The following is a 22104-nucleotide window of genomic DNA, read 5'->3' as shown; positions in this document are numbered from 1 at the left end:
AGGAGATCCAGTCACTTAATAAGTAAAAGCTTTTCTTTTATGCTCAATTTGCTCGATCTTTTGTAGACTATTCTCCAACAAAACCACCCCTACTGGGAGAGGCATGTCGAAACAGCTGCAGGTGTCCCACAGCTGACAAAGACCCCTTGTTAGTCCACGCTGTCGTATGTCATTTAGTGCCCTCCCCCGCAGCCACCACCTCAAGCAAAAACTGGACACCCAGTCAAAAGAGCTATTATCCTAGACTTTCTTAAGCAAGCAGAGCAGAGGTCCCCCTTGGATACTGTCCCTCCCGAGCCAAGAAATTGCTGCATTGGTCACTGATCGACTTGTTGATTCTCAACACTCTGTGCAGAGATGGGAATTCATAGGATTGTCATCTGGACAAAGGATTAAGCAGTGGCTTTGTTACTGGTAAGGTGTCCCACTATGCCATCAGCGCTGTTACTTCTTCTCTTCAGTTAATCTCAACTAACAGCATTCCTAGTGTTGCTGCATCAGGCCAGCTCCCCATTTTAACTGAAGTCTCACAACTCTTTGAACAATTGCACTCAAGGTGAAGCCAAAAGTTGGACATCACTTCGGTAATGCTGCCCAGATCCTGTGAAGGACAGGTTGCAGCAGTGCATGAAGCAAACTAAAGCAATGCCAGAGATAGAGAGGAATTTGGATTTTCAGGGACAAATTTGTTAACACTGTTTGAGAAGCAGCATGGTCTGATGGACTGGATGTGGGTCTGGCAGTCAGGAGCTTTGGTTTCTAATCCCAGCTCTCCTGATGACTTGCTACATACATACGAAGCATCGATAACAACAGTGCGGATGCTTTGACCCAGCAGATGTTAATAGGGAGTTAACTTTGTTGGGGGATGATTCAGAGACCCGTTGAAGATTTCCCTTTTTTATGTCTTATGTTAGTAATCTCAGCCCAGAAATGTGGAGTTTGTTAGCAGGGTTCTAATCCAGGGAAGGGCAAACTTTTTGGCCTGAGGGCCGCATCGGGTGTCTGAAATTATATGGAGGGCTCGTTAGGAGAGACTGTACCTCCGCAAACAGCCAGGCATGGCCTGGCCCCCGCCCCCTATCTGACCCCCCACACTTCTCGCCCCCTAACGGCCCCCCCAGGACTCCTGTCCCATCCAACCTCCCCTGTTCCTTGACGGCCCCCCAGGGACCCCTGCCCATACACACACCTGACCACCCATGGACCCTCCCGCCCCTAACTGACCCTCTCCGCCCCATCCAACCCCCCCTCTCCTTCTTGACTGCCCCCCCGGGACCCTTGCCCCATCCAACCACCCCTTCTCCCTGACTGCCCCCGGACCTCTCGCTCCTAACTCCAACCCCCCTCCCCTTCCTGACTGCCTCCCCTGGGACCCCTGCCCCATCCACCCCCCCCGCTCCCTGTCCCCTGACCACCCCCCACAGCCCTATCCAACCCCTCCTCTCCTTCCTGACTGCCCCCCAGAACCCCTGCCCCCATTCAACCCCCGTTCCCTGCCCTCTGACCGCCCCGACCCCTATACACGCTCCTGCCCCCTGCCCCACCCCCGAAACTCCCCTGCCCTCTATCCAACCCCCCGCTCCCTGCCTCCTTACCGTGTTGCCTGGAGCACTGGTGGCTGGTAGCGTGGCTGCACCAGGACAGGCAGCCATGCCACGCAGCACAGAGCCCCCGGTCAGGCTGGGCTCTGCAGCCCCCCCGCCCAGAGTATGGCACCACGTGGTGGCATGGCTGCGGGGGAGGGGGGACAGCCTCCTGGGCCAGGAGCTCAGGGGCTGGGCAGGATGGTCCCGCGGGCCAGATGTGGCCCGCGGGCTGTAGTTTGCCAACCTATGTTCTAATCCCTTGGGAATCAGGAAGAAGGGAAGTATGTGAGATTTGGGCGGGTCTGGCCTGTCTGCTTTGGAGAGAAGTCATGAGGGCTGCTTATTGGTTCTTGGCCATGAAGGGGTGCAGCTCCTGCAGCCAGGGGAGGGGGAAGGAGATAGCATGGTTAGGATCCTCTTGCATGTAATAGGAATGAACTGAGAACTGGGGTGACTGCCCACATGATGATCTTAGGTGAAAGGGGCCTTAATTGTCACTCAGCGTACAGCACTCCAGGGATCTGATCCAAAGCCCATTGATGTCAAAGGAACTTGTCCCATATGATAAAGTGCCTGAAATGTTTTTAGATTCTTAATTATTCTGCTACTGTTATTACTCACTTATTATAATAAGGCTGGTGGGTGGAGGTTTTTCCACTGCTTTGTTACCTCTGACTTAATCGCAATAACATTTTTATGACTGGGATGTGGCTCAGGCAAGCTGCCTCTTAGACAAGCCCCACCAGTGAGCTTTCACCCCAAAGCTCTCAGCTGACCCGGGGAGACACCGCACAGATGCATGGACCAGTGCCACGGCGTAGGGTCAGTCAGAACTTTTCTCCCCTGACGAGCTGTACTGGTGTGCAGCACCCTCCACTGACCATTGACAGGTAAATAAATCCTGGATTTGCTAAATAAGAATGTACAGAGAGCATTTAAATATCTGCCACGCTCCCTGTATCTCCATTCAGAGGCTGAGACTCTCGGGATGGAGACAGCCATTTTAATGCTAATTTCTGTCAGGGGCTCAGTTTTGTAATGCAAAAGATGGACTGTAAAAGCACTGGAAATCAAGGAGTTCCAGCCTGCACATTCGGGGGCTAATAGGACAGTTGGTTTAACTAGTAATAAATTTATACTTCTGAGAGCGGGAGGGGAGTTCGAATACCCGATAACAAACATCCATGAAACTGATCTTCAGTGCTTTCTAATTCTCCACCCTGGCCAGCTGGGAACTCCTTGGTTTGCTCATACATTTTTCAGCCTTGTTATATCTGACACTCTAAAAAGAGTTTGTGATCGACTCTCCTTTTGTAACAAGGTGAAATGCTCGGCATATTGGAGTTTTCATACACAAATGTGCCTCTGGGATTGCTTTAGGTCCTATGATACACAGTTCATTCAGCACTCAGGGAAACTAGGCAACAGATGAGCACCTGTTGGAGGTTATCGGAGGTGCTATAATCTCATTTTATCATTATTATATGTTTATATTTTACGGGGTGTGTGTGGGGGGTGTGTGTGTGTTTAGAAGCAGCTTTCATAGAATCACAGAACAGAGCTCATAGGGACCTTGAGAACTCATTTAGTCCAGCCTCCTGCACCGAGGCAGGGCCAAGTAAATCTAGATCATCCCTGACAGGTCTTTGTCCAACCTGTTCTTAAAAACTTCCAGTGATGGGATTCCACAAACTCCCTTTGAAGCCTGTTCCAGAGCATAACTACCCTGATCATTATATGTTTTTCCTAAAATCTCATCTAAATCTCTCTGGCTACAGATTAAAGCCCATAGTTTCTTGTCCTGCCTTCATTGGACATGCAGAATAATTGATAACAGTCCTCTGTATAATAGCCCCTAACATATTGGAAGATTATTATCAGGTCCCCCTTCAGTCTTATGTTCTCAAGACAAAACATGCCCGTTTGTTTAACCTTTCCTCAGAGGTCAGGTTTTCTAAACCTTTGTTCATTTTTGCTGCTCTCCTCTGCAGTCTCCCCGATTTGTCCACATCTGGCCCAAAAGGTGGTAGCTAAAATGGGACACTGTTCTCCAGTGGAGGCCTCACCAGTTTAGACAATTACTGCCCGGATCTTATGTACAACACTCCTATCGATACACCCCAGAATGACATTAGCCCTTTTTTCCCCCACATTGTTGACTCATATTCAATCTGTGATCCACTATAACCCAGGGATCCTTTTCGGCATACGGTACTACTGCCTTGCTAATTATTCCCCAGTTTGGAGTTGTGGGGTTGATTTTTAACTTCCTAAGTGTAGTACTTTGCACTTGCCTTTTACATTTTATTTTTATTTAATTATGTATTTAATAAATAATGTACTCAATTGCTGTGAGAGGCTCTAGGGGAGGGCTGTGGGGGTGCTGAGGGAGGCAGTTGCGGGGTGCTGCTAGGGAAGGGCCATGGAGGGGCTGGGGGAAGATTGGGGGGGCTGCTGGGGAGGGGTTGGGGGGGGAGTGCTAAGGGAGGCTGTTGGGGATGGGGGTGCTGCTGGGGGAGGCTCTGAGTGAGGGCTGTGGGGGTGCTGCTGTGAGAGGATTTGGGTATGGAGCTGTGGGGGGTGCTGCTAAGGGAGGCCCCTGGGGGAGGGTTATGGGGGGCTGGGGAGGCTCTAGGGCAGGGCCATGGGGCGGGTCGCTGGGGGAGGATTTGGGGATGGGGCTGCGGGGGGGCTGCTGGGGGAGGATTTGGGGATGGGGGTGCAGGGGGAGGCTCCAGGGCAGGGCCGGTAGGGGGCTGCTGGGGGAGGATTTGGGGAGGGTTATGGGGGGCTGCAGGGGGAGGCTCTAGGGCAGGGCCATGGGGCAGGCTGCTGGGGTAGGATTTCGGGATGGGGCTGCAGGGGGGGCTGCTGGTGGAGGCTCTAGGGCAGGGCCATGGGGGGGTCACTGGGGGAAGATTTGGGGATGGGGCTGCAGGGGGATGCTCCAGGGCAGGGCCATGGGGGTGCTCCTGGGGGGATTTGGGGATGGGGCTGCAGGGGGAGGCTCCAGGGCAGGGCCATGGGGGTGTTCCTGGGGGGGATTTGGGGATGGGGCTGCAGGGGGAGGCCCCAGGGCAGGGCCATGGGGGTGCTCCTGGGGGGGATTTGGGGAGGGGGCTGCAGGGGGAGGCCCCAGGGCAGGGCCGAGGGGGGGCTGCTGGGGGGGAGTTGGGGAGGGGGCTGCAGGGGGAGGCCCCAGGGCAGGGCCGAGGGGGGGCTGCTGGGGGGGAGTTGGGGAGGGAGCTGCAGGGGGAGGCCCCAGGGCAGGGCCGAGAGGGGGCTGCTGGGGGGGAGTTGGGGAGGGGGCTGCAGGGGGAGGCCCCAGGGCAGGGCCGAGGGGGGGCTGCTGGGGGGGAGTTGGGGAGGGGGCTGCAGGGGGAGGCCCCAGGGCAGGGCCGAGAGGGGGCTGCTGGGGGGGAGTTGGGGAGGGGGCTGCAGGGGGAGGCCCCAGGGCAGGGCCGGGGGGGAGCTGCTGGGGGGGAGTTGGGGAGGGGGCTGCAGGGGGAGGCCCCAGGGCAGGGCCGGGGGGGGCTGCTGGGGGGGAGTTGGGGAGGGGGCTGCAGGGGGAGGCCCCAGGGCAGGGCCGGGGGGGAGCTGCTGGGGGGGAGTTGGGGAGGGGGCTGCAGGGGGAGGCCCCAGGGCAGGGCCGGGGGGGGGCTGCTGGGGGGGAGTTGGGGAGGGGGCTGCAGGGGGAGGCCCCAGGGCAGGGCCGGGGGGGGGCTGCTGGGGGGGAGTTGGGGAGGGGGCTGCAGGGGGAGGCCCCAGGGCATGGCCGGGGGGGGCTGCTGGGGGAGGCCCCAGGGCAGGGCCGGGGGGGAGCTGCTGGGGGGGAGTTGGGGAGGGGGCTGCAGGGGGAGGCCCCAGGGCAGGGCCGAGAGGGGGCTGCTGGGGGGGAGTTGGGGAGGGGGCTGCAGGGGGAGGCCCCAGGGCAGGGCCGAGGGGGGGCTGCTGGGGGGGAGTTGCGGAGGGGCTGCAGGGGGAGGCCCCAGGGCAGGGCCGAGGGGGGGCTGCTGGGGGGGAGTTGGGGAGGGGGCTGCAGGGGGAGGCCCCAGGGCAGGGCCGAGGGGGGGCTGCTGGGGGGGAGTTGGGGAGGGGGCTGCAGGGGGAGGCCCCAGGGCAGGGCCGGGGGGGAGTTGGGGAGAGGGCTGCAGGGGGAGGCCCCAGGGCAGGGCCGAGAGGGGGCTGCTGGGGGGGAGTTGGGGAGGGGGCTGCAGGGGGAGGCCCCAGGGCAGGGCCGAGGAGGGGCTGCTGGGGGGGAGTTGGGGAGGGGCTGCAGGGGGAGGCCCCAGGGCAGGGCCGGGGGGGGGCTGCTGGGGGGGAGTTGGGGAGGGGGCTGCAGGGGGAGGCCCCAGGGCAGGGCCGAGGGGGGGCTGCTGGGGGGGAGTTGGGGAGGGGGCTGCAGGGGGAGGCCCCAGGGCAGGGCCGGGGGGGGGCTGCTGGGGGGGAGTTGGGGAGGGGGCTGCAGGGGGAGGCCCCAGGGCAGGGCCGAGGGGGGGCTGCTGGGGGGGAGTTGGGGAGGGGGCTGCAGGGGGAGGCCCCAGGGCAGGGCCGGGGGGGAGTTGGGGAGGGGGCTGCAGGGGGAGGCCCCAGGGCAGGGCCGGGGGGGGCTGCTGGGGGGGAGTTGGGGAGGGGGCTGCAGGGGGAGGCCCCAGGGCAGGGCCGAGAGGGGGCTGCTGGGGGGGAGTTGGGGAGGGGGCTGAGGGGGAGGCCCCAGGGCAGGGCCGAGGGGGGGCTGCTGGGGGGGAGTTGGGGAGGGGGCTGCAGGGGGAGGCCCCAGGGCAGGGCCGGGGGGGAGTTGGGGAGGGGGCTGCAGGGGGAGGCCCCAGGGCAGGGCCGGGGGGGGCTGCTGGGGGGGAGTTGGGGAGGGGGCTGCAGGGGGAGGCCCCAGGGCAGGGCCGGGGAGGGGCTGCTGGGGGGGAGTTGGGGAGGGGGCTGCAGGGGGAGGCCCCAGGGCAGGGCCGGGGGGGAGTTGGGGAGGGGGCTGCAGGGGGAGGCCCCAGGGCAGGGCCGGGGGGGGGCTGCTGGGGGGGAGTTGGGGAGGGGGCTGCAGGGGGAGGCCCCAGGGCAGGGCCGAGAGGGGGCTGCTGGGGGGGAGTTGGGGAGGGGGCTGCAGGGGGAGGCCCCAGGGCAGGGCCGAGGGGGAGTTGGGGAGGGGGCTGCAGGGGGAGGCCCCAGGGCAGGGCCGGGGGGGGGCTGCTGGGGGGGAGTTGGGGAGGGGGCTGCAGGGGGAGGCCCCAGGGCAGGGCCGAGAGGGGGCTGCTGGGGGGGAGTTGGGGAGGGGGCTGCAGGGGGAGGCCCCAGGGCAGGGCCGAGGGGGAGTTGGGGAGGGGGCTGCAGGGGGAGGCCCCAGGGCAGGGCCGGGGGGGGGCTGCTGGGGGGGAGTTGGGGAGGGGCTGCAGGGGGAGGCCCCAGGGCAGGGCCGAGGGGGGGCTGCTGGGGGGGAGTTGGGGAGGGGGCTGCAGGGGGAGGCCCCAGGGCAGGGCCGAGGGGGGGCTGCTGGGGGGGAGTTGGGGAGGGGGCTGCAGGGGGAGGCCCCAGGGCAGGGCCGGGGGGGGCTGCTGGGGGGGAGTTGGGGAGGGGGCTGCAGGGGGAGGCCCCAGGGCAGGGCCGAGGGGGGGCTGCTGGGGGGGAGTTGGGGAGGGGGCTGCAGGGGGAGGCCCCAGGGCAGGGCCGGGGGGGGCTGCTGGGGGGGAGTTGGGGAGGGGGCTGCAGGGGGAGGCCCCAGGGCAGGGCCGGGGGGGGGCTGCTGGGGGGGAGTTGGGGAGGGGGCTGCAGGGGGAGGCCCCAGGGCAGGGCCGGGGGCGGGCTGCTGGGGGGGAGTTGGGGAGGGGGCTGCAGGGGGAGGCCCCAGGGCAGGGCCGGGGGGGGGCTGCTGGGGGGGAGTTGGGGAGGGGGCTGCAGGGGGAGGCCCCAGGGCAGGGCCGGGGGGGAGTTGGGGTGGGGGCTGCAGGGGGAGGCCCCAGGGCAGGGCCGGGGGGGGCTGCTGGGGGGGAGTTGGGGAGGGGGCTGCAGGGGGAGGCCCCAGGGCAGGGCCGAGAGGGGGCTGCTGGGGGGGGAGTTGGGGAGGGGGCTGCTGGGGGAGGCCCCAGGGCAGGGCCGAGGGGGGGCTGCTGGGGGGGAGTTGGGGAGGGGCTGCAGGGGGAGGCCCCAGGGCAGGGCCGGGGGGGGGCTGCTGGGGGGGAGTTGGGGAGGGGGCTGCAGGGGGAGGCCCCAGGGCAGGGCCGAGGGGGGGCGGCTGGGGGGGAGTTGGGGAGGGGGCTGCAGGGGGAGGCCCCAGGGCAGGGCCGGGGGGGAGTTGGGGAGGGGGCTGCAGGGGGAGGCCCCAGGGCAGGGCCGGGGGGGGGCTGCTGGGGGGGAGTTGGGGAGGGGGCTGCAGGGGGAGGCCCCAGGGCAGGGCCGGGGGGGGGCTGCTGGGGGGGAGTTGGGGAGGGGGCTGCAGGGGGAGGCCCCAGGGCAGGGCCGGGGGGGGCTGCTGGGGGGGAGTTGGGGAGGGGGCTGCAGGGGGAGGCCCCAGGGCAGGGCCGGGGGGGGGCTGCTGGGGGGGAGTTGGGGAGGGGGCTGCAGGGGGAGGCCCCAGGGCAGGGCCGGGGGGGGCTGCTGGGGGGGCTGCAGGGGGAGGCCCCAGGGCAGGGCTGAGGGGGGGCTGCTGGGGGGGAGTTGGGGAGGGGGCTGCAGGGGGAGGCCCCAGGGCAGGGCCGGGGGGGGGCTGCTGGGGGGGCTGCAGGGGGAGGCCCCAGGGCAGGGCCGAGGGGGGGCTGCTGGGGGGGAGTTGGGGAGGGGGCTGCAGGGGGAGGCCCCAGGGCAGGGCCGGGGGGGGGCTGCTGGGGGGGCTGCAGGGGGAGGCCCCAGGGCAGGGCCGAGGGGGGGCTGCTGGGGGGGAGTTGGGGAGGGGGCTGCAGGGGGAGGCCCCAGGGCAGGGCCGGGGGGGGTTGCTGGGGGGGCTGCAGGGGGAGGCCCCAGGGCAGGGCCGGGGGGGGGCTGCTGGGGGGGAGTTGGGGAGGGGGCTGCAGGGGGAGGCCCCAGGGCAGGGCCGGGGGGGGGCTGCAGGGGGAGGCCCCAGGGCAGGGCCGGGGGGGGGCTGCTGGGGGGGAGTTGGGGAGGGGGCTGCAGGGGGAGGCCCCAGGGCAGGGCCGGGGGGGGGCTGCAGGGGGAGGCCCCAGGGCAGGGCCGGGGGGGGGCTGCTGGGGGGGAGTTGGGGAGGGGGCTGCAGGGGGAGGCCCCAGGGCAGGGCCGGGGGGGGTTGCTGGGGGGGCTGCAGGGGGAGGCCCCAGGGCAGGGCCGGGGGGGGGCTGCTGGGGGGGAGTTGGGGAGGGGGCTGCAGGGGGAGGCCCCAGGGCAGGGCCGGGGGGGGGCTGCTGGGGGGGAGTTGGGGAGGGGGCTGCAGGGGGAGGCCCCAGGGCAGGGCGGGGCTCAGCGCCCGGCCGCCGGCAGCGCTGCCCCAGGAGGAGGAGCCGGCAGCCCGGCCCCCGCCCCGCCGCTGTCCCGGGCGGGCGGGCTCGCAGGGCGGCGCGGCGCGGAGCCGGCGGGCGAGGTCGGTGCGTCCCCGGGGGTAGGGGCCGGCGGGCCGGGCACGGGGAGGCGGCCGGGCCGGGCTGGGCTGGGCCGGGCCGGGCCGGGCTGGGCTTGGCTTCCACGGGGGTTTCGCTCCCCCCAGCTTCCTGGGGACCCGATCGCTTCGCGCTCGGCAAGCCAGCGGCCTGAGCTCTCCTCGCCGCGACTGCCTGGCTGGCAGCAGGTAAGTCCCGTGGAGCACATGGCTCCCACAAAGCCACCGGGAAGCCCCGCCCGGGGCTCTGGCCGGGATGAGCTGGCCAGCCCCGGCGTCCACAGCCAGCTCGGGAGGAAGAGCGAAGCGTTGGCAGAAGCTTTGCCAAGGGGGACCGGGAGTTTTGCATAAAGTTGTCGAAGGCCAGAGTGTTTGCCCGTGGACGGAAATTGGAAGCCGTGGGACAGATGTGCTCTGCCTTTGCGTTTGTTTGACTTGAGCTTGGTTTCACGCTGCATTCCTGCCGTCGATTGGGCTACAGTGCACCTAAAAAAAAAGGTCTTAACATCGTGTTTCGACTCTTAACTCCTTGACTTTATTTAGCCAGTGTAAGGCTGCCATTCCTTCTTTGCCTGCCTGTGCTTCTTTCCTCAGGAATATCTAAACCTGGCTAGGTTGAGTTAAAATTGCCTTGGTTATGCCTGCAAGTCAGACCCTTATCACCTTGGCATTAGTTTAACAGACTTTACAACCAGCTAGCCTCTATTTTTCCATCACCCAAAAGCATGTGATATCTTTTAGTGGCTTTTTATTTCATTGAAAATTTGGATTCTTTGAACTTAGTGATTCCAGGAACATTTGGTTTAGCAAGTTTCTACCTGTTGCTTGTATTTAATTTCTTGTATTTTGCAGTATTGGGAATTTTTGTGCATTTTGCAGTAGACGTATACATTTAAAATTACATTGCAAATCTATATTTATGGAAATCCTCTAGCATTGTATTGACTTCACAGCTCCAAGTGACTTGATTTATCATTAGTGGAAATGTTATGGACAAATTTTTATATATAGATTCCTGCTGAATAAGATTTTGCATGGGGAAAAAAAGGAGTACAGCTAAGTCTGTGACTGATGTCACCCTTTTGCAGAATTTGCATGACTGGGATACTTCTATTACTCCCATCATTGCTCTTCTGGACCTGTGATAGTATCAAAACTTACTGTGTAAATTTCCTTTGATTTAAAAATAGTCATTCTATACTACATAAGGTAGATACAGGGTAAAGTTTTGCTAACAATTTAATTACTGCAATGTGGCTGTATGTGGTGGTAGTTGTTCTCAATGTTGATGTTACAAACCTGCAGCGATTCAGGAAGCCTTTTTCAAACAAACAAAATCAGAATGTGATCTTCCGTTCTTGTCCTTTTGGCTCCACAGATAACTTTAGGGATGCAAATAGGTTTACCTTTTGAGCATTTAATGCTGCAGAATGTGTAGTTAATTAAATGTCTGAGAAGAATGTACACTTGTATTTTCAAATGTGAAATTATAAAAGGTGCATGCAGTGACTTAAATGACATCTTTGGCCATATGTGGCACAATGAGCTAAAAAATTAATGAATTATCATCATCTATTGCAGAATTTCTTTTTGCCTAATCCACTGCAAAGGATTTGGGGATATAGAGTCACAAGAACAAAGGTGAATGGGTTTGTGGGTCACAGGTGCAAAAAGGTAGAAATCCCCATCTTAGTATATTCTTTAGAGTGGTTATTAATGAATTTTAATTAAATAACATTAAAAATGAAAATTAGAAAAGAAGCAATTTCTAGCTTCTTTGATATGGATTTAAATGAACTTGGCTGTTACTGCCCTCCTCTCCAATTATTTTTATTTGTCTTTAAGTTGTGTCACATGACACAGTAGCTCTTCTTTCAGAGTAGCAGCCGTGTTAATCTGTATTCGCAAAAAGAAAAGGAGGACTTGTGGCACCTTAGAGACTAACAAATTTATTTGAGCATAAGCTTTCGTGAGCTACAGCTCACTTCATCGGATGCATTCTTGTGTGGCTAATTTAGCAATTTTTGTCATGGTATTAAACATGTTTCCCATTATAATCCTTTTGCCTACTTTTTGATCCCACTACTGGTATAAAAGGGAAATTCTGCTCTCCGTCTGTCCAGACATTCAGAGTTCTAAAACCGTTAACTACTGCGTTATAAATCAAAAGCAATTTGAAAAATCTGGAGGGAAAATAAAGCAGGAATATATTATTTTTAAAAATTTGTAGGCTACGGTAATGTGTTAATTATACTGAATTGTGGAGCTCTAGCATTCACCCCATAGTTAATGTTGCAATTGAGTTTCCATTAGTACCATATTTTCCTCCTTCTGGAATCTGCCAAAAAGTAACTTTTGACTCGCTTTCTCTCTCTCTCTGTCTCTCTCTCAGAACTAGTGCAGAGCACCAAAGTTTAGTTGATCAAAGTCTAATTTCAAAATGAACTTTTAAATTTGGACCATGGCTAAAAATTGTTGACTCTTGTGAGCTTAGTATAATGCATCAAATGACTGAGTTTTTTTTTAAATAAAAGCGCAGCAATCTTTAGCCCCTTTTCCTTGCAGAGAGAGACTTCAGAATGTAAACTAATTATTAGGGAGTCTTGTCAGCGTAAAAAGGATTGGTTTTCAACCAAACAACCCAGGAGCTGCCAAGTCTCCTAAGGCTTGCACGGGACTGATGATTCCTTCAGCACTCAGGAGGACCATGGTGATATGTGCCTACAACGTTAATTTCATTTTAATAATGTTTTTGTGCGGCTGAGACTTAGCATATGATGTCTTTGTAGTGCCACCAAAGGATACTGGAGCCTCAGTCTGGTAAAGCTAGTGCTCTTTGCTTTAGGGGATTTTGTTGATAACACTCAGCTGTTGCGATGGGTTAATACACTATAACACAGAGGACCATGTATACAAAAGCTCTTATTCAGAGTTCAGTACTGAGGCCTAGGGGTACTGCTATCCAAAGGATTTGGGAATGACTTTGCTTCAAACCCCAGAATTTGTCTCTCACTCCCTAAAGCCCTGATTCTTGGAGTGCCCCAAACTAGTGAGAGTTCCTAGGAAAGAGAGTTGCTTCACCTTCCTTTACATTAGCATCTGTTGACCAAAGGAAAGTTTTAGGAATAAAAGGCTAAGGGAGAACTCAGTATGGAAGGATTTTCATTGAGAGACATGTTTTATCTGCACATCTTCCCTTCTCAGCAACCCCATGGTTTTCCTGGGGACAGCTAAATTGTCCCTGATTTCTGGGACTCCAGTCCCTAAAGATTTCTCTTAGAGGTTAGTTTCAGGTAGCTGTTGCGAGAATTTGGTTAAACTTGGCAGTAAAGAAAGGAGAATGACCCAAAACAGAAAAACTGTTCCTGGGGAATTTTCTCTTTCCATTACTAGAGAGGAAAGAGGGACAGGATTCCTCGTCTGTAACTAATCCAGGAGCAGAGAGTGGTTAATCTGTGAGTGTTCAATTTCAACCTTGCAGACAGTTAACTGAAACTATTATTTGTAACTACAGGTAACACAGATAAAAGCTTTCTTTCTCTCAAATCAGATCCAACAGCAGATTAACAGCTTTTGTTTCTGTGTCACCCTTTTCTTGGAAATGGTTTCTATTACTTTCCCATATAATCCTGATTTAGGGTGTAACTACTGTTAAATTTCAGGGGGATATGGTGGCTGCCAGGGCACTGGGTTACAGGACTCTGAACTCTACCCTTTGCTTCACTAGTCCTGTTTCTTCCAGAAGTAATTTTATGTTTAAAGGGAATTCCTCCCCCACATCCCACTTTCACAACCATGAATGGATATTTACAAGACACACCCTCTGTATCAGTTGCCCTTACCCTTGGTCTAGACCCGGTACGAGTCTGGTTATATGTGCTTGTTAAACAATGAATTACTTCTTGAAGGAATGCTGCTTGTTTGTTGTACGCTCCGTCCTTGTAGAGTTATGCATAGAGGCTTTTTAGGTGATTGTATAGGCTTTACCTAGGCAATGAAAGAAGCCTTATAAACAGCGAGCCTTTGTAGTGAAAGTAGAGTAAGTGTAATTATAACCTCCCCCACACCCCCCTATTTAAATGAAAATCTTCCAATTGTCATGTATAAAACGTTCTGCCTTTCCAGGTAGCTCAGCTACAGGACAGTCTAAACCTTTAAGACCATCTTCAAAGGGTGAATGCAAAATGAACAGCAGAGCTCAGTACACAAGATGCAGAGGGCCATCTGTCTGAACCAGGAGGACTTGAAAATGTCTGTGTGCAGTAACTTTGTGGAGCACATTTGGAAGCCTGGCTCCTGCAAAAACTGTTTCTACTCCAAACGTTCTCACAGGCTGCAGGCATCCCTGGAGCTGGAAGCTAGTAGCTTGCCCTCACGCACCCTGAATGGAATTAGAGCAAAGGCTGAGGATACAGCTCTGGAGGATGTGTGTGTAACTGCCGCACCTTACTCGAAGCCAACGATTGCAGTGAAGCCAACAATGATCAACCCAGATGTTTCTGACATCTGGGCGGATGTGAATATGAATGCAGATATCTCGCAGGTAATGATTAATAAGGGGTGTGGTATCGTACAGTGCTGCGCCCGTTATAATATTTGCTTTTGGTGGGGAGCAATAAGGGTATTTGCTATGACAAGACTATTGCGTGTCGACCTCCATTACTTTTTATTTCTGGGTGCATGTAAGCCAAGATCTTTCTTTTCTGCCTCATCTGCTTTCCACTGGGTTTTAAACCCCTCGACACCAGAGGTTTGTGTTTCCGCTGCAAAATGCTTGGCTTCCTGCAACACCACTCGTTAAATCTAGTGGGACCTTTTGTAAATTAGATAATACTGACCAAGATCACAAACAATTCTTGAAGAATCATGTATAAATCAGATACTTTAAAATAATGTTAGTCGCTCAGTATCTTGTTACATTTTTAATTTTTAATTTTTTTTTTTCCTGGTGAAAATTTTCTGCTTGACAACCTAAGGACTGAAGTCCTCTGTTTATATGCTGTCTGGGGCAAACAGGGCCTGCTTCCCCTCACAGCCCCGCCATGTGTCCCTCCATCCTGACTGGCAGGGACCACCCGTAGGAGTGAGAGGATCTTCATGCCCAGGTAGTCCTTGGCCTCTCTGCTGAGACTGAGAGCAAGTTTGCCAAATGTAGCCGTTGCTGTGGTGTAGATACCTGCTCACTAATAACTGAACAATTTATTTCACACAGACCATCAAACCACCATCAGCTGTTAATGGTTCGCTGTCAGGGTGGGCTGATAACCTGGCAGCCTAGTGAGTGTTTCTCTGTTCCACTGTGAATCTCCTGAACCATTCAGTCCCCCTTAATATCTTCCTAAATCTGATGGCTGAGGGGAGAACTGCGTATTGAGCAATGGTTACATCCAGAGATGGGACTAAGCAGCAGAATTCAGCTCGGTGTTTCTCCCGAAGTCTGGGGGCATTCAGCTCTGGAGTTTTGATTCCCAGCCTTTCTCGCTATGCCAGATAAATGCTTGGTTAGGAGCTTGAATACTATGTGTTTTATCTTTGCCCGATCCTACTCGCTTCTCTCATATCCTTGAAATCTCTGCCTAAGCAAACTGATGACTAACTGTGCTAACCCCCCCCCCCCATACACCCCCCCACGACTAACCAGTGAGCAGAGGGGATATGTCAGTGATACAGCTGCAGGGCAAGGTCTTCCTCTGGTGGCTGATCATTATAGCTATGTTGAATTCATCCTGCACCAGCCAGCCCTTTCTTTGAAACAAAGACTGCTCCCACCCAGCCACAAAGCTGGAGGATTTCCTAATGTGTGCCCTTCTCCCCACCTACAGTGGGGGCTGCTGATAATATACTCTGCTATAGTGGACCATTTTATAGTGAAGTGGAATAAAAGTGCTCCAATGCATTTTATTAGAGTTTCAGTACTCTGCTTTGCTTCTTTTTAGGGCCAAATTCTCATTCAGGTAAACACAGCTTAACTTCATTGAAGCCAGTGGAGTTATACTGGTTTTCCTCCTGTTAGTGAGAGCAGAATTTGGACGATGGTGAAGCTTTAGTTCCTTATAAGTGGATTCTACCATGTCAAATCCCTAGGAATGCAACAATTTAGCATTTAACAGGCATGGGTTGCACTCTGCATTCCATGGGATTCTCACTTCTCTTCCCTTATTGAACAGAGGACAAGAAGATTTATCACAATCTCATGGGGGAGGGAGGTGGCAAAGAAGATTCCTTGATTCCTGGTCTTGCTACAGCTCCTCTCCAATGGGAGTAAAGATAAGGTCTTCCTGAATTCGATGGGCATGCCCCCAGATACAAACAGTAGAACCTCAGAGTTACGAACTCTGTTTGGGAATGGAGGTTGTTCGGAACTCTGAACAAAACGTTATGGTGGGTCTTTTAAAAGTTTACAACTGACCACTGACTTAATACAGCTTTGAAACTATTATACAGAAGAAAAATGCAGTTTTTAACCATCTTAAATTAAACAAACCCAGAAACAATTTCCTTACCTTGTAACATTTTTTTTAAACTTTCCCTTTATTTTTCTAGTAGTTTACATTTAACACAGCACTCTACTGTATTTGCTTTTGTTTGTTTGTTTGGTTCTGCTCTGCCTGATTGCGTTCTTCTGGTTCCAAATGAGATGTGTGGTTGACCGGTCGGTTTTTAACTGGTGTTCATAACTCTGAGGTACTACTGTAGGTACGAGTGCCTCTGGCAAGGGCAGGAAGGAAGAGGTACACTGCTACCACTTCCAGATGGAAGAAGAAGGGATCTTTTGCCAAGTAGGCCCTCTCCTGTTACAGTGGAAATTCCACATATAATGAAGTGTTTTTCATGAGGGGAATCCTTAGTTATAAGAGGGTTCCATTCTGTAAGATGTACAGCTACAAAGCTGGTTTATAAAATGGAAAGGAGACCTAATGACCCATGGAAGATATACTCTTTGTAATCTATGCCTCTTTAATTCTATGTCGATGGCTCTAAATAGAAAACACACATACCATGCGACAGGTTGAAAACGTTATTGCCTGTCCTGGATAAGAACCTGACTAGGAAGGAAAGGTGATGCCTTATTCACTGTATTGACATAATTAATAATGCAAGGACTGCAAAGGGTGCAGAAGGTAGGACAAGTGTAGCTTCAGCAGACAAGGCTGCAGTAATCACCTGTGTGGTGAGTACGCAGGTGAAGAGCAGAACTAACCACACACCTGAGGGGAGTCGGCAACAAAACACCATTTGCCATTTTTCTTTTTTAATGCCCATCCTGAATGTGTGTTTTTATCTTTGGCCCATGTAGGTCAGCTGGAGAATGGCGTCTGAAACCCACCTCATTGTGAAGCCAGGAGAAGCTCAGAGGACATGCGTCGACCACTTCAGCACCAGTGCTGTGAGAAAGCCCTTCGTTCATGATACACCGAATGACTGTCCTCCTCAGTTTCTCCCAGGCTGCTCCAGGGCGGGCCTGAAAAACAGAGGGGAAAGAAATATCCCCTTCAACAGTTTGGTGTTGGAGGGCGAGAAGGGTGGATGGGAGGGCAGAGCTATGCTTTGTAACAAGGAGAAGCTCGCCTGTCCACAGAAAGGGTTCTGCCACCAACCATCCATCTTTGCCGACCGAAGCACTGATTCCACCCTGGACTCTACTGGATGTCCAGCCTTTCGGCAAAGGGAAGGCACACCGCTGTCCTCAGAGAGCAGTGACAGCTGCTGCTCTCCTGGCTCTGAGAGCGAAAGTGGGGAGTACTGTTCGATCGCAGACTATTGTAGAGAGAGTCCTGTCCTACTGGACGCTCCCTGTCCACAGAGCAAGGTGGCATGGCATGACAGTGAAAAGCCAGCCCCGAGGTTCTGGGGGCAGCAGGAGGCTGCGGGGAATCCACTGGCAAAGACAAGGGCAGTCAAGTTTTGTGAAGATGAATGCAGGCCATTGAACTTAGACTCGAGTTTGCAAAGGGGACACTGTTTACAGGACTCTCTACAAAATAATACATGTTCGGAGCGAAAAACATTAGCACTTCTCTCTGGCACTACAGTCCTGTCAGACAGTGTGGTGAGCAGCAACAGTAGCAGCAGTCCCCTGACTTTGCCCCAGGAGAACGATTGCTGTTCTCTCCTTGAGCAATCGAGTCTCGTGCGAGACAACCCCGGGGAAAGCTCGAGCGACCCTCTGAGCACCGTCCCAGCACCACAACATGCCCCTCACGCACAGCCTGCCCACAGCGAGCCCATTTATGCCGAGAGCACCAAGAGAAAGAAGGCGCAGGTAAATAATTCTGGCGTGCAAACAAAGAGAGAAGGGCCGGCACGCAGCCCTCTCAAAGAGCAGGCCCATGGCCCGTGGCGAGATGGGGTGCGGTACCTGAGCAGCGAAAGGGAGTACCAGGATTCAGCCACACAGGTAGCAGCAAAGATTACCATTATGGCAGCGCACACAGACGAGGATAACAGGACAATATTTCTGAGCAGCCCAGACTCCGCTGTTGGGGTCCAGTGGCCCTGCACTAGCCCCACCTCTCATCCAGACTTTGCGATCCCTTCACCTTCCTTTGGGCACAGAGAAGGCTCTCAAGCCGGCAGTGAGATGGGTTCGGGTGAAAGCAGCCCGAGGTTTCACCAGCAAACGCAGAGCAAGGGCGTAGTTAATGAGAGTCCTGCTGTTCCCCCAAAGATGTCCACGAGCAGCCCGCCTGGCAGCGAGGGGACTACCATGCCTTCAGTCAAGTCTCCTGGGGCACAGCTCTGTGACAGTAATGGCCACGGTGACACCAGCACCCAGTTCTCATCAAGGAACTGTACAGATCCTAGTGCCTTGGGGACTCTGCCTTCTCTCTGCTCTCATAGTAACAGGGTCTCTGCAGAGGAGCTCAATCCTCCAGGCTCGTCCCATGAGAGGAGGCATAAATACTGCAGTGCAGGGTGGAGCAGGCAGTGCCGGATAGAGGAAGAAGAGGAGGAAGAACAGGGCTTTTTAACCTGCACGCAGGCCAGGGAAGTGGAGAATGGAACAGCTTGTCCCCATCACGGGGAAGACTGCTCTGGGCAGGACAAAAAGACTGGGATGAGCAAATCAGCATCTTTTGCTTTTGAGTTCCCTAAAGACAGCAGTGAAACTGAGGAATTTGCACCACCTCCTCCACCTCCAAAGAAACAGCCCAGGTATAGACCGATGTGCGCGAGTGTACATGTGCTAATTTACATACTGTGGATAGTCACAAATGATCTGTTCTAAGTCAGTGGTTCTCTACCTAGTTACCATTGTGGGCCGTGTATGAGGCCAACAATGTGTTACGTGGGCCGCACCCAACACTACCTGTGTGGCCCCGTGGATGTCACACATGGGCCGGAACTTTGTTCTGATTGGGCCACAGGTTGAGAACCACTGTTCTAAATTCTCCCAGCCAAAATGTCTGCTGCAGGGAGAGATTAGAAGGAAGCTTCCTCCTTTTGTCCTTAGTTAAAATCTAAACAGCCCGATAAAAACTGACTCCCTGGAACATAGGGAACTGCTGTGTAGCTATATAATTGCTTTCTCAGCATACCAGATTGCCTGTAAGCCCCTCTGCAAATGCTTTGATTAGTTATGGCAAGGGGTCGGGGCTGATACGAAGAAATAACCTGTTTTGTTTCTCCTTTGATCATTGTATTCATATGCCAATCACATAAAGATCCAGGAAATTCAGCATTTCCCTGACATGGGCAGAGAAGCCCTCGCATGTGCAGGTATATTCTGGTACAAACTGATGAACGTGATACAAGATCCTACATTATTTATCGGCCTCTGTTATGAGGGAGCTTATAGCATTGCCTGTCGATAAGGTTGCTCAACACTTTCCATAGTAAGACCCTGTGTTCAGTTGCTTGTAACTTTGCCACACTTTAACCATCTGCGCTGACATTTTCCATGCTGGGCATCTGCCTCGGTTGAATTTGTTTGGAAATTTTCAGCTAAAATGGTTCAAGAACAAAGTCGGGGAAAATACCTTGTTTAGTGTGTGTTTAAAAAATAGGGCATTGCAGACATCTGGTTGAGAAGCTCTAGCACCTCCCTGCTGTGAAACAGGGACTTGAAATTTGGTGGTACAGGATGTGATCATGTAACTAAAGACTGTATCATGATGTGTATACACAAGAAGGGAGAATTAAGGTTGCACAAGCCACCTTAATTTTGGCGTATTCTAACTTTGTATATATATGAGTGAAAGCTGTCCATCTGGGAAGGACATTGTTGTGCTAGGTATTAAATCACACTAGGCTTCCGCTATATAATTGGCACTCTCAAAATGCGTTCAATTCTTTATCTGTAGCTGAGTGTCCCTCAAAATTGCAATCCAGTCAGGAGCTCGAGTAATGAGGGGTAGTGACTTTCCTCTTCCAGTCACTGGTTTGAATTCAGCCTAGGTCAGTAGTGACTGAAGTACTAACACCTGATTGCTGCCTGGTGAACCGGGAAAGGCATGTGGTGGGCTCTGTCCCATCTCAGTACCCCGGTGACCCCGTCACAAAACCCAGATCCATACCTGGACGTCCCCAGTGAGTGTTAATGGAGAAGCTAAGTATTTCAAGTGCATGGAGGCTGAGCTGCCCTCTCCCCCCTAGCTAGGGCCCTCTCAGGCCATGGTTAAGGTATATTTATTGGCCGAGGAGAGTGGGGAATTTTGCAGGCCTGCTGCCCGTGCCCTCCCTGTATTTGTTCTGGGCATAAATGTCAATGGAGGAGCTCAGCCTGCAGGGCTGTCAGCAGTTTCTGTCAGAGCAACTTGAAACAACTCAGCCCAATGCCAGATCTCTCAGTACGATTGCACAGACTGAAAGCTCTGCCAGCCAGGTGCACAGCCACTGCAGTGACGCGGGCCACGCAAGCCCTTAGATCAGTGGATGTGAGTGAGGGTCACCGCCACACCTGAGAACTGGGTTGGGGGTGGTAACGTTTGAGCTGCCTGGCTGCGTGTGAGATGATAGATTCACAGTGTAGCCGGAGTCAGGGGGTGACTTGCGGCACCACCCCGGGAGAGTGCTCGGAGAACAGACCCCGGTTCCCTCGCTCATGTGGGATATGAAGGTTTCTTACAGCGTAACTAAGAGAAGAAATGAGCTTTTTGAAATGGTTTAACAGTGAACAAATGACATTGGGGGGAGGGAAATGAAGCAAAGAACAAAAAGCTTTAAAACTCATCCCAGGCCGAGGGACAAGAGTGCGTTCCTAGCATGGCATCTTTTCTGAACAGACCTACCTTATGTGGCCCCTAAGCAAAGCCAACTTCAAACGCTCTTCCTGCTGAACTGGGGCACCTCCAGGTTGCAGGCACAGGCAAGAAAGGGGCTACAGAGAGAATGAGCTTTCATGCTTTATTTTGAGCCTTTAAAGATATCTGCCGAGACATTTTTAGCTGTGAACCCAGGAATTTCCTTTCAGGGCTGTTCCCCGCTCTGTATCTCGCATTAAACTGTGGTTTATGATTGAGATTTGGTCTAGTTCAGACCTAAGAAGCAGAGAAGGTTGTGGTGGCTGGTTGCTATTGGGAAAGGATAGTTTTAGGACCTCCCTGAGTCTCACTTGAGCATGCTGGAATTCATACAGGAAATGATTCATAGGAGAGAGAAACAGAAGTCCCAGGCAGGGCCGGATGAAGGCAATCTGCGTCCCTTGACACCATCAGTCCCCCTGGCCCTGCCCCTCCATTATGGTCTCAATTACCATTTAGCGTGGCAAGGAGCTCCCTCCCTCGCCCAGAGAGGCAGGAGCAGAAGTAGGGAGCCCCTTTTTCCCTGGCAGAAGCAGCAGCAAGGATCGTTGTCCTCCTCCTGTGAGCAGCTGGGGTCTTCTTTCCATCTAGAATGGCAGCAGGACCCCTCAGTTCTAACACCCCAGTAGCTGGGGTATCTGCTTGAATGGGGGAGTCAAGCCTGCTGCATTCTTCCCCTCCTGCTGGGCTGGGGTTGGAGTTAGCACCCCTCTGGAGGCAGGGGGCAGCTCCCTGCTCTCAGAGGTATTGTCTCAGGCTCTCTGAACACTCAGGGTGAGGTTACTGCAGTTGTTCCTCTTGAGTCACCTTTAAAGCTTTTCTTCACATCTTTGACGGCCAGAAAGTACTTAAAAATACTGCGATTCTGACATCCCTGTTGCATGGCTCCCGTAGCTTGGGTCCTAGTTACGGGGGTGGTTCTATCCACTTGTACCTGGATGACAGACATTGGTCATTATGTCTCACTAGCAAATGCCTTGATCCAAGCTGCCAAATCTACCTGCTGTCACCCAAAGAGCACAGACTTGCCCAGCTGTCAAATCTCCTGCAGCCACCACAAGAAGCTACCTGATCAGGGGCACAGCTGCTCCAGTTGGATAAATTCACAAAGATTGGGGTCCTTTTGAGTGCCCTCATTTTCCTTTTAACCTCTACTTCTTTGAGCATGTTTCATGCACAGGATGCTGTGCTCTTATTTGTGTGTATGCGTGTTTGTGTGTGTGTACGGGGGTGTGTGTATATATTATTACTCCTCTTGATCTTTGACAAATGCTGCAAGCAACAGTTATATAAACTATTTATTTGCTTAATATATGAAAGCTTAATAAATATTATTGATTGAAGTGGTCAGAACGCAGTCAAAACTTGGTCATGGAAGATGGGAAAATCCATTTCTTTGGCTTCCATGACATTGAGACTCACGTGGACGTGTGAGGCTAGATCCTTACCTGTGGCTGAGGAACACTCAGTGCAACTTGGAAGGGGAGAGGTGTGCGCAAAAGTGACTTTCCGCCAACTTTGCACTCCTCATCCGGGGCAGTCTGTGTGCAGGCCTGGCCCTAGGCATACGTTGGAATTGTCTAAAGGCTGCTCTCAATTTTGCTAGCTGTCCGTGGCCTTATAGCAGCCATGCATTGCCCGTGTGCAGGGAGGCACAGAGCATGCCCGCTGTCCACCAGCCAGGCCCCCTATGCCAGCCTGAGGGAGGAAGGGTGGCATAGGA

General features: G+C 54.6%; 1 protein-coding gene across 4 annotated transcripts in view; it reads left to right on the top strand.

Moving 5' to 3' along the window:
- Window positions 1–22104, top strand: part of PRAG1 (PEAK1 related, kinase-activating pseudokinase 1) — a 77583-nt gene that overhangs the window by 23978 nt on the left and 31501 nt on the right. Inside the window, exons 1-3 of one of the 4 annotated variants that reach the window (XM_084626611.1) lie at window positions 9021–9123; window positions 13264–13681; window positions 16436–18294. In XM_084626611.1, coding sequence (XP_084482737.1) covers window positions 13316–13681; window positions 16436–18294 — 2225 coding nt within the window. In that variant the 5' untranslated portion in view covers window positions 9021–9123; window positions 13264–13315. Of the gene's footprint in view, window positions 1–9020; window positions 9124–9195; window positions 9328–9365; window positions 9637–13263; window positions 13682–16435; window positions 18295–22104 lie in introns of those variants that run through there. The other 3 variants (XM_084626612.1, XM_084626613.1, XM_084626614.1) reach the window with 3 other exon arrangements.

Source organism: Lepidochelys olivacea, assembly GCF_965140295.1.
Source record: "Lepidochelys olivacea isolate rLepOli2 genome assembly, chromosome: 4".
Taxonomy (NCBI): Eukaryota; Metazoa; Chordata; order Testudines; family Cheloniidae; genus Lepidochelys; species Lepidochelys olivacea.
This window is presented reverse-complemented; position numbering and strand designations above follow the sequence as displayed.